This window comes from Bactrocera latifrons, unplaced genomic scaffold (genome assembly GCF_001853355.1).
Source record: "Bactrocera latifrons isolate USDA-ARS-PBARC rearing strain unplaced genomic scaffold, ASM185335v1 scaffold_312, whole genome shotgun sequence".
In the NCBI taxonomy this organism is placed as follows: domain Eukaryota; kingdom Metazoa; phylum Arthropoda; class Insecta; order Diptera; family Tephritidae; genus Bactrocera; species Bactrocera latifrons.
In genome coordinates, this window is record NW_017536764.1 from 233,333 (window position 1) to 246,126 (window position 12,794).

The 12,794-nt window shown below is 35.3% G+C and overlaps 1 protein-coding gene across 2 annotated transcripts; it reads left to right on the top strand.

Annotated features, from left to right (window-relative positions):
• Positions 1–5,042: 5,042 nt before the first annotated feature.
• Positions 5,043–8,595, top strand: LOC108970879 (RNA-binding protein 25). 2 transcript variants are annotated; one of them, XM_018936562.1, is made up of 9 exons: positions 5,043–5,336; positions 5,397–5,526; positions 5,583–5,691; positions 5,757–6,614; positions 6,811–6,991; positions 7,060–7,169; positions 7,245–7,924; positions 7,994–8,086; positions 8,148–8,376. In XM_018936562.1, the coding sequence occupies exons 1-9, from the start codon at positions 5,274–5,276 to the stop codon at positions 8,285–8,287; spliced, it is 2,364 nt and encodes a 787-aa protein (XP_018792107.1). In that variant the 5' UTR covers positions 5,043–5,273; the 3' UTR covers positions 8,288–8,376. The 2 variants fall into 2 exon arrangements, with proteins under 2 accessions (XP_018792107.1, XP_018792106.1); XM_018936561.1 differs by adding an exon at positions 8,460–8,595 and having other exon boundaries at positions 5,044–5,336; positions 7,994–8,400.
• Positions 8,596–12,794: the final 4,199 nt, after the last annotated feature.

Below are 12,794 nucleotides of genomic sequence, written 5' to 3' on the forward strand. Positions count from 1 at the left end.
CTTGGAATATCTAATTGGCGCCACGTAGTGAAAAGAAGAAACGACTGGCGCGCTGTTGTTAACTCGGCTATAATCGCGTAAGCGGTGACTACGCCAATCAAGAAGAAAAAGAGCATGTAAGAAACATTGAAGAACTAAAAGCAGGATTAATTTTACTACATAACTTTCAAGGAAATTTAACTATAAGTAATAATGTAACGAGACATTTAAATGGATAATTTTTAGTAAACATTTTTAATGAAACAATAAAAATTAACAATTTAAACTCTGCTGCCTTAGAAGCTCACAGCCTGAGACCAGCATTAATCCATAATTTAAATTCTCGATCCGAGTACGAAGAAGTACTATCTCTAAAGGTTATGAGAGAGCTTAATATTAAAAATGTAAAAAAAAATAGACGGTCTTTTAGTGCCATAAAGAACAGAAGTGGATATCTTTCTGATTTTAAAAATTGCGTTCGTATGAGCAAGGCAACATTTGACCAACAAAAAATTTTGCCATAATTTGCTCATAACGAAACGGGATACAATAATTGGAGAAGCGATTCCCCCTCAACTTTAACTTTGCGCTTTAATTTAGCAAAAACTACTCGAGAAAAATATTGTAATTATTTTAATACAGTGGGAGTAGTTTCGTGGCAGAACAATATATTAAATATAAGAAAGTGAAGCATTTACGGAATAAAAACAAAATGAATGTTTGTGTTCACAAAAAAAAAAAAAAAAGAAACAATATAATTTTGACTTTTTTTCTTACCTCAAATGTGTTTGTATTTTCATCCTGCATTGTGGTAACGCCTGCCAAAGGTTCTTCTTGATCTTTCAAAAAGCATAGCAAATCATAGCACCAAAAAGTAGGAACATATTCAACCTCAGCACCAGTACCAGACTTCAAACTATACTTATTTCTTTTATAACTGTATCCTTTGTGGCATCATTATCTACTTCTTTTAATTTTTCGATTAAAGTCGCATAATCATTATTCTTTTTAATTCTATTATTCCCTTCATCTGCAATGTACTCAATGTACTTAATTTTCCCAAAGATTTAGTGATTTGCAAGTGTTGACCATTGTGTAGTTTGTTGAGAACCTCAGGAATTCTTGCTTTCGGAACAATCATCAGATCTCGGGATCATTACCCATCTTCACTTTAAATTACTCCATTGTGCTCTATATGCCTTTGCAACTGGGATTTATGCAGCTATTTCTTCTTCTCCACTCCATGTATTATAAATTTAAAATTTGGATTTTATAGCTGTAATTTTCGTAGCACCTCCGAATCCCAGTCTCAAGTTGTTGTCATTAATCGGAAATCTATAATGTACCCTTGGGTTCAGCTTTTGAGCAATGTTTGCATACCAAAGTACAGGGACATCGGCCGTCGCATCCGCATTTCCATGACTACTACCTTTCCGATGATCTATACAGAAGTTCGAAATTTGGAGTTTCTTATTCAATTGTGCCTACTGTCCTTCTGGGTTTCTGAGTTGTAGAAGTCATTTTAATACTGCACAATCTATCCTGACTTACTTCACCACTTCTCATGCCTTTCAATGAATTGTGAAAGAACGCCTCCTACTGCACACCCAATAAATCCGTATCCTAAATACGGCTCTGATTCTGAGTATGCTAACATTGGCGCAGAATTTAACCGATTCTTCAGTTCTGTGACGTGAATTCCAGTTCTTTAGTAAGCTCACTTTGTCCAAGAACATTCTTTGCCTGAAATTCTTTTTTTGTGATCTTCTCTCTTTTTCCTACGCTTAATTGCCGCAGCGAGCAATATTGCTGCAGCATAACTGTTGTCCGTATTCATCGCTGTCTGAAAGAGAACTAATGTTAAGCCATGTTCGTATGGTGTATGGCCAAAGCTGCGAACAAGATTGCGGAATGTTCGCAGAAATGTTCGTGTCGTGTATTTGGCGCTTAAGGCAGCCTGCTTTAGAAGCTTCAAACAATCGATTTTTTTTTGCTTAAATCTCTTTAATAAATATCTAACAATATTTCGCCAAAGTTATAGATTGGAATTCAAATTTTGTCGAAGCTAGAAGGGAAATAGTGACCGAGCGTCTAACAAATATATGAGCGCTTGGGCAAAAAGCGAAAACTTTGGTTTTTCATTTTTACGATTATTCTAAACGTCACATGGAATTAGGGCAAAGTTTATTATCATTGGCATAAAATTATTTTCTATTTAAACTAAAAAAAATTAAGAAAAGTCAAGTTTGAACATATTTTTAAACAACATAAAGTAAAATTTTTTGGTCAAAAACCACTTTTTTTCAATTTAAAAAAAAAGTAAAATTTTACACTTTTTTTTTGAATTTTCTTAGTTTAACTAGAAGATAAATTATTAAAAAATATGAATATCTTTGAATTTTTTTCTGCCCGCCGTCCGAAAAATGCACATGCGGGATGCATCGGCCAATTGCTTCCCAAAGGTAGAATATCAAAGATTTCGTATCCAAAAAATTTGTGAAAGATGTTCAAATATATAACTATGAAGCCAAGAATTTTCGCTTGAATCAATTATTTCTTTCCCTCCCAAAAAAAATCGATTTTTTGTAGCCTCTAAATCAGGTGCCTCCATTAACACTTACCATTGTTCGTCCGCGATGTTCACTGTTCGGCGACACAAGAGAAATGAGATTTTGTGCGCACACAACTCCATTCACGACACACATGTGCGCACACCGATCGAAAAATATCTAAAATTTTCGTGAACATGGATCGGTACGCGTACAAACCCATACACGAGTAAACCGCATGCGCACACATATCGATCGAACGCACTTGTGTGTCGTGTATGGGCACTTTAACTTCAACGTATTCTTATATTTGCCAACGACAGTAGTGTTGAAGGTAGAGAGATGAGGTAGAGTGGTGGTGCTACTAATATGTAAAATGTAAAATCATTTACAGCTCTTACAAACTTGACGTTATTTTACAAATAAAATCATAAAATAGTTCTATTAAAGCTATATCATTATAACATTTGTAATAACAATTGATAATTTCACACAAAAGTATTTACCTATTTGTTTCTTTTTTGCATACAAAATTTCACTTTGAACAAAATATTAAAATTTCATTGAAGTGAAAGGTATTAGTATGGCCACAACGAAATTGTGTTAGTGCAAAATAGTGAGCTGTGTTGCCCTGCGTATATGACCGCCATTGTTATGTTGCTGCCTTCTATTTAAATGTTCATATAGTAGGGTTCACAATGCCATTTTCAGTTCACTGTCGTGCTGCTGCAGTTTGTCGCGGTCATTGTGCTCAGCACATGACACTTCACTTATAAAGATCAACATAGATATATTACATATCTAATGTCGGTTTTTATATTTTGTAAGCAACTCAAACATATAGAAGGTAAAAAAATTACGTAAAAGAATAGGCATTTAATACTCTTACAACTTGCAAGACTCAAACACTTAACGTCCAAAATAATAATTATTAGGGGGATTCTTTTGCTCTTGCAAAATTGCAGATTGCAAAAATCCTATACCGAAATATACAAGGGCACGAGAGCACCCATTACAGAATCTAATGATATAGGAACGGCTGATTCGGTCAATTTATTTCAAATGACTATTGTGCATGGCTATTGTGAATTGGCGCAACTTTTGCATACATTTTTAACAAAGAAAATTGTAACAAATCTTTATAATTTAAATAGAAAGTATGAAATCGATTTAAAATTTACCTTCGTCAACAATTTAACGTCAAAATATGACTTTATGTAAAATAACAGCTAAACCAGGGTTGCAATTATATTTTTGCGTGACATTGCCCGCAAATAAACATAGGTTTTGGTCTGACGTATTTTACATCCCTTGCAAATTTTTTTTTGCGTGTGTTCGTTGTATTAAGTGGCAAAATCTGCAATTCTTGCATCGTGCAGGGGTTTTGCAAGATCAAGAGAATACCCCTATTATATTGACTGACATATTTGCACAAGACATCTTTAATTTAAAATCTCTCTGCATCAAAGTACTAGATTTAAACATTAAAGTCGAGATGCCCCGTTGGACACAAATTTTTGACTCTCAACTATTTTGCAATTCAGTGCGTGATAGTCACAAAAATCTCTCAATTGTAAACGAGCGGATCTAATCTGCTGTTTAGTGAATAGTAACGAATTCAGGCTTTACTTCAAAATGTCTCAAAAGCGACTAGAGACTGCTTACCGAATTGCGCTGTAAACAAGTTCAGTGCTGATTTATGGCCAATTCACATTAAAGCTTTGCTTTGCCTCAGACATTTGCCTTGACAAAAAAGGTCGAAGTATGCTTTAAAATGAGTACCTTCATATTAAATATTTTCATCACGAAGACAATGTTGGCCGCTCTTATCTCTTTACGCTTGGTCTAACGACAGTCGCCATTTTTTGTAAAAAAAAATGTGTTACCCTCCGATTCGAAGTTTCGGTATGAACTGTCACGCATCTTGAGGAAAGTTGTAGATGAATAGGGTTTTATTGTACGTAAAATCTCGCAAAGTTCCGTCATGGATAATGTTCAGTCAGGTGGTCAGATGGTTTGTAAGACATCCATAATTTTTCACGTTAATTCGCGTATACCTGGTGGATTTGTTATTAAGGAAAATAGTAACAAATATTTTGACCGTATTTCTATTGAATTCGGGATATGAAAATTCCAAAGATTAATTAAAAAAAGTTGCTATGATGCCATTCTCAAATTCAACTTATTAGTATTAGTTTGCTAATTTCTGCTAACAAACATTCCAGCCTCAAAAAATTCGTTTTTCCCGCGAAAACTGAAAATAAAACGAGAAGTTCATGAGAGAAATACAGAAAAGCTGATTTGCCAATATGGATTAAAAACTATTATCGACATAAGAAAACGATATCAAGACACATAACCATAGAAAATTTAATTATAGTGTGACAGAGATAAATAAATTTATCCCTGGTGTTGTGGTTTCTTTTTTTTAATAAGTAATTAGGACATGAATCTGGCAACACTTGATATGTAATCGTTACCGGAATTTTTCCTTGCATATCTTTTTTTTAGTAATGTGGCATCATTTAGTTTGTCCGCCATCATTTGATAGAAATAAGAAGGCAATCAGTGTGTGGCAAAATCTTTGATTTTTGTAAAAATGTGTGCGTGAAAATATAATTGAATTTAAAAACTTTTTAACAATACTGAACGGTTTTTGAATTGAATTACATAGAAGTCACCGGTGTTTAAAAAGAATTTGCTGTAATATTGAAGTAATCAGTTTAACAAATTACTCCAAGCATTATGTCGTACCCATCTCGCGCACCTATACCACCTTATATGAATCCGACTATACCACCTCCTCATGTAAGTTGTATATCAAAGATTCTAAATCTTATATATGAAATTATATTATGTGATAAATAGATGATGCCTCCTATACCATCAGCAAGGAATTATAGAAGTTCTGCTACTATCAGCTCCCAGCCCACAGTTTACCAACGTTTACCTGATCCGGTTCCCCAGTTTCGTGGTCCAATTATTACGGTTTTTGTGGGTAAGTGTAGAAAAAAACATTATGCTATTTATATTGAAATACTTATTTTACTGCAGGAAATATAAGTGAACGAGTGCCTGAAGCGTTGATCAAAAGAATATTGGCAGCTTGTGGTGTAGTGGTGAATTGGAAACGAGTTTCCACTTTTGGTTTTTGTGAATATGAGTAAGACTTAAGTTGTAAATTATAAAATGCAGAATATAATTGAATTTTATTTTTTAAATTTATAGCGGGCCTAATGCGGGTATGCGAGCAGTACGTCTTCTAAGTGAACTGGAATTAGATGGGAAGAAACTTGTGGCTAAAGTTGATGCGAAAAATAAACTTCTTTTAGACAATTACAAGGAAGAAGAATTGAAAAACGGAATCAATGTTTCTGCGGTAGACGAGAAATCAGAAGATGATTATGTTCTTAGTCAAATGAGAAAAATACTTGATGAGCATAAGCATGAATTCGATGAATTTGATTCCAATTCTCGTGGTGACGTATTCGGAGGTAGAATAAATAAATCTAAAATGGCTCGGACGGAAGATAAAATGACAAAAGTCCTTAACGAAACTAATCTAGAAGAGGAAAAGAGAAATTTGATTAGCAGCGAAATCGGAAAATTCAGAAAAAGGGCAGAGGCCGATGAACACAGAAAAGAAAAGGAAAAAGAAAAATTGAGAGAAAAGGAGAAGGATAAGGATAGAGAATATGAAAAAGAAAGAGAAAAGGATCGAAAACCTGATGTTATTAAAGACGATATAAGTGACGAAGATTGGGATGCTACAGAAAAAAAGGTCCCACTTGATAAAGTCGAAAGAGTGACCAGTCGAAAGGACCGCCACTCCAGCAGCGTGTCACCCAACAGAAAGGATAAGGAACGGGAAAGCAGAAGAAGAAGAAGTAAGTCTCGTTCGCGCGAAAGAGAACGTGACCGAGAATACAGGGAACGCGAAAGAGAGCGAGAGCGGGAACGGGAGCGTGAAAAGGAACGTGAAAGAGAACGCGAACGTGAACGTGAACGTGAAAGAGAAAGAGAAAGAGAAAAGGAGCGTGAAAGGGAACGAGAAAGAGAGCGTGAACGTGAACGAGAACGAGAAAGGTACATATATTTAGAAGGGTCCCTTAACCACATATTTTGTGATATACTACACTATAATAATAATTTATTTATTCGTAAGTTATTTTTTAGTAAAATTACTTTATAAAGTGTATTTTTTTTTTAATTTTACTGTACTTTTTCTAATTTATGTATTCATAGGATTGTAACCAAATTTATTTATATTATTTCGACATAGGGAACGAGAAGAAAAAATTGTAAAAAATATTAAAGATCTACAAAGAGAAAAAGAAGTTGAGGAAGAACTAAGAGAACGTAAGAAAGCTGAAAAAAAGGCCAGAGAAAAAGAAGAAGCTTACCAAGAAAGACTAAAAAACTGGGAGTTAAGGGAAAAACGAAAGGCGAAAGAGTACGAAAAGGTATGGAAATATGACAGTGCATGAAGTGTAAATTTATTAAAAATATTCTTAACATATGTTATTAAAAGATACGAATTAAGGATAAAATGAAACTAGAAGAGCGTGAGAAGGAAGCCAAAAGACTTAAAGAATTCGTTGAAGACTATGATGATGAAAGAGATGATCATAAATATTATAAGTAAGGCGTAAAAATTTTTATTGACAAAAATTTGTGTAAATATTTTTTAAATCTATATTTACTGTGTTCTTGCAGAGGTCGAGAACTGCAGAGAAGGTTAGGAGATCGCGTCCGAGAAGCAGATCTTGACGCTAAGGATCGCAATAAAGAACAGGAAGAATTGGAAGAACTGCGAAATAAAATATTCAGTGGGGAATATGAGAATCCTTCACAAGAATATGAGAGGGCAAAGAAGGAACACGAAAAATTGTATAAACCTCAAATATTAATTGATGTAAATTTGGAAAATATTCAACGGAAAGAACGTGAGAAGGAGCGTATTAGAGAAAAATTACAATCAATTGAAAGCAAACGACTCTTACTTGATGTTAATTCAAACGATGAAGGAGAAATAAATGCTCTATCAAAATCATATTCTATAGAGTCAATTTCAAACGACGATGCGAATTCTCGAGCTGATTCCACGTCAAATATAGAGACCAACTACAGTCGCCATGGTTCTGAGTCACGAGATTTTGTACCTGTCGTGAATACTCATGCAACCAGCTCGACACCATCGACCACATTACAGAGTGTAACCAATTCCAGATCTCAGAAGACAGATGTTACCACGCCGCCCACACAAGCAACCGTTATTAGTCTTAATTTAGGTGCTAACTCAAAAAAAAAGAAAATTGAGGCGACAGGAGTTTTTAACGCTGACGAGGATATGGACGATGAAAATAACTCAAAGAGACGGAAATTGGTTCCATTGGGTAACATATTTTGCTTTTTGACAATTTCTCGCATTAACATAAAGATTAAATTGTATTATTTTAACATAGATTATGATGACAATCAATCAAGAAGTGGAGGAAGTACAGCACAGACAGACCGCCAAAATTCAAATATCGGAAAACTTAATTCGAAAAAACATGGTAAGAATGATACTGCCAGTCAAGAAACAGTGAATAACAAAAAGGAGGAAAATAATACTAGGATACATGATGAAAAACGGCGTCATATTAAGAGCATTATTGACAGGATTCCTACACAAAAGGAGGATTTGTTTAATTATAAACTTGATCGAAATGAAATCGACAACAACCTTATGGAACGAAAAATTCGGCCATGGATAAATAAAAAGATTATTGAATATATTGGGGAGCCCGAACCGACTCTTGTGGATTTTATATGTTCAAAGGTGCTTGCTGGAAGTTCACCTCAAAGCATTTTGGATGATGTGCAAATGGTAAGTAATATTTAGGGAATTTTAAATATTGTGATATATAAAGAAATATATTTATTTAGGTCCTAGACGAAGAAGCAGAAGTATTCGTTGTTAAAATGTGGAGATTGCTGATTTATGAAGTAGATGCAAAAAAAATTGGGATAGGTAAATAATTTGTGTAATATTAAGTTGCATATTTATATAAATAAAATAAAAATAAACCTGATATGAAATATATCGGTTTTTAGATATAATATTCATAGCTTTTTTTTTTTTTGTATTTAGATATATATAGATAAGGTATATATACCTTTATTACTAAACGCTAAACTATTTCAATGTTGTCCTATATCTCATACAGCTTATCGTTCCATCGAATGTGGTATTCGCCGTGGCCAATGCGCAAAGGTCTATAACGTCGATTCACCAGATGTTATCACCGTCATACCTCTGCACCATATTACAGGACGGGATTAATGAGTGATTATAGAATTTGGTCTTTGTTGGTCGAGATAGGACTTTATATCTCAATTGGGTACTCAGTCCGAAGTAAGACCTGGTTACAAGAGTTATTCTGAATTGTATTTCGAGGCTGACGGTATTGTTGGTGTTGATACTGGTTCCAATATAGACGAAATGATCTACGACTTCGAAGTTATGACTTTTAACTGTGACGTGAGAGCTAAGTCGCTAGTGCGACGACTGTTTGTTTGATGACAGGAGATATTTCGTCTTGCCCTCGTTCACTACCACACTCATTTATCACACCCATTTTACACATTTATCCAGTGTAGAGAAAGCAGAACCAGCGACGCTGTTATGGCGTTCGCCAACAGCTGTACACTCTTTGTAGAAAATTGTACTTTTCTGTTCAGCTCCTCAACTTGAATTATATTCTACAGGAGTGGATTGAAGAAGTCACACGATAGGAAATGGTTTTGTCTTCTTGAAACTGGCAGAGCTTTTAGTATTGCTCATGGTCAATTTAAGCCGTGTTAATTTTGCGGATATACCAAATTCAGACATAGCGGCATAAAGGTAGCTTCTTTTCGTGCTGTTAAAAGCAGTTTTAAAATGGCCGAAGAGCTGGGATGTGTTGATCCTCTTTTTACTGGTATTTTCCATGATCTGGTGCAAGGTCAATATCTGGTCAGTTTGCTGATTTTTCAGGCCAAACGACACTGGGCTTTAGTTCACATAATACGCTCGATAAAACTATATATATGCGATGTTGAGGAGGTTATTTTATTTTTTTTTTATTTATTTAAACCAACGCCAATCGGCAATATACATTTGAATAATTAATATTTAATATAAGGGAAAATATAACAAGACAAGTATAATATTAGTTACAAAATTCAAGTTTGATTAATCAATGATAGTCGAGTAGCTTGTTCTTCGTGGCTGTGATGAAGTTACTGTATGTTCCTCCGTAGAAATCCAGGTCGTTGTGTAGCGAGTTGACAAGGTTTGCAATGCGATTGAGCGGTCCATTCACAACATAATTTTTAGTGGATTTAGTGATTTTAAGCAGACGTTTGCGTCTTAGTGTTAAGTTTACAGGTGCAAATTCGAAACTACTGTTGATCTCAGGTGCATCAATAAGTCCATTCACCACTTTATAGAAAAAGGCCAGATCAGCAATTTGACGGCGTGACTTAAGACTATTAATTTTGTACTGACAGCAGATTTCCTCCATAGAGATGTTCCGCGTTGGCTGGGCACGATGATAAATTAATGTCTTACACATTTTTCTCTGGACTTTCTCAACTCTACTGATCAGAGTGTCTGTATATGGAGACCAAACAACTGAGCCGTCTTCCAGGATTGGTTGGACTAGTGAGTAGTATAAAGTGAGAAGTGATCGAGGATCAGCAAAATCTCTGCAAGTTCTGGTAATGAAGCCCAACATCTTGTGTGCTTGTAAAGTTATTTTACTGATATGCTTCGTAAATGTCAGCTTGCTGTCTATAATGATGCCCAGGTCCTTTATGTCCTCTACTTCAGAGATTACTTTGTTGTTCAGCATGTAATTGGTGGGGTGCGTGGTATGTGAACGCGAGAAAGAGATCCCTGCACATTTCTTTATGTTTAGATCTAATTTTTTATTGAGACACCATGCAGAGAGCTGATCTATATCGTGCTGAAGTGCCTGGATATCTGAGTCGTTTACTATCGCTCTGCATATTTTCAAATCGTCGGCGTAAAGAAAGTACTCCGAGCTGAAGTTCGTACCAATATCATTGATAAATATGTTAAACAGGACAGGTCCAAGATGTGATCCTTGTGGTACTCCTGTTTTTACATCATAACTTGCAGACAGGTGACCGTTTACTCTGACTTGGAGCTGTCTATCTATTAGGTAGGAGCTGAGCCATTTCAGGGCATTACCTTGTACGCCGAGCGAATTTAGTTTATTCAATAAAATGCTGTGATTAACTCTGTCAAAGGCCTTACTAAAATCAGTGTAAACAGCATGTACTCTGTGCCCATTGTTCATTTCACTAAGTACATAGTTGACATATGTAAATAGATTTGATGATGTCGACCTCCCGCGAGTAAATCCATGTTGTCTATTGGTAATAATGTCTGTAAAGAATAAACTCAGCAGAGGTAAGACTAGTTTTTCAAATAACTTCGCTAGCGCAGACTGAATACATATTGGTCTATAGTTTGAGACTTCTGATTTGGGTCCATCTTTGTGTATCGGGCTAACATATGAAAGTTTCCATATTGTAGGGAAGGCACCCTGTTGTAGTGAGACGTTGAAGATGTGTGTTAGTGGTTCACAAAGTCCTGCTGCACAGTTTTTGAGAAAAATATTGTGGATTCCATCAGGACCCGCACCTTTTTTAGGATTTAATGATGAAAGTGCTCTAAAGACATTGTCAGTGGTAACCTCAAAGTTATCTAAAGTCGCGTGTAGGCGATCATGATGAAAATCCTGGACAAATCCTGGCTGCTGTACCTCGGTCTGATATACACTTTTAAAGAAAGCAGCGAATAAGTTGCTGACTTCCATCGTCATCGATTGTAAAATTGGGTTCACCATCTACTGATGTTATACTTTCACTGTCATTTAACCCCTCGGTTTTCTCTCTAATGCTACACGGCACTCCTCATCGTTCAAGCTCTTCTTTTGAAATTTCCGAAAACCAATAGTTTCGTTTGCATCTGTACATAAGGAGCTTGCAATGCCGTCTCACAATTCCATTCTAAAGAGTTGTTCTTGAGTGCTCTTAGGAGAAGGAGTGCAAGCCGGGGAGAAATAATTTTTTGCTGTCTGTTGTGATTGCAACTTTTCTACGTTGAACCTTCCTTGTGTTTGTTGACGTGAGTTTTTTTGGTGCACTGGGGCGGGTGCGTATCTTGTCTGCAACAAGAATCGATGTTAGGGTCTGGAAGCGTACGCACGTCAAAAACACTCTAGACGTGCCTTTCATCTATCACAACATGATCGATCTGGTTGGTGGCTTTTCGATCCGGAGACAGCCAGGTAGCTTGATGAATTTTCCTATGCTGGAATCTAGTACTATACATAACCATATTTCGGGCTCTTGCACTCGTAGGGCTTTCTTTAATTGTGTTTATATCCTGAACAGGGTATATTAAGTTTGTAACACCCAGAAGGAAGCGTCGGAGAAACTACAAAGTATATATGTATATAAATGATCAGTATGTCGAGCTGAGTCGATTTAGTCATGTCCGCCTGTATATATATATACGAACTARCCTTTCATTTTTACGATCGGAATCAAATGCTTGTGTGGAAAACTTTCACATTTGACAAGATATATTCACGAAATTTGGTATGTATTATTTTCTAAGACAGCAATGTAATCTACGAAGAAATTGTTCAGATCGGTTAATTATAGCATATAGCTGTCATACAAACTGAACGATCGGAATCAAGTTCTTGTATGGACAACTTCCACATTTGACAAGATATATTCACGAAATTTGGTATATATTATTTTCTAAGGCAACAAAAAAATTTTTCAAAACGGATTACTAAAGCATATAGCTCCCATACAAACTGAACACATGCGCTTGTGAAGGGTTTTTAGGTGCAACCAAAGTTAACCTTTTTTTTTTTTTAATTCCTGTAATTCATTACAGTTCCTACAATTATTCCATAAATTCCACTAAATCGCATATAGAAGCAAGGATGTGAGAAGAGTTGGTTTTTTAATAGGAAATGCAAAGGCAACCGAGGCAACTACATAAGTTCACTAACTAAAAAAGGAATGCCTTTGGAAAATATTTTATGCTGTAAAAGGAAAAACAGAACATTGCAGTATGAATAAAAATTTCAAAGTTCGAGGTTTAGGACAAAAACTTTTGTATATTATATATTTGTTATATGCTCTTTATTTTTAATCAATAAACTAACCAAATACAAATTTTCTATAAAT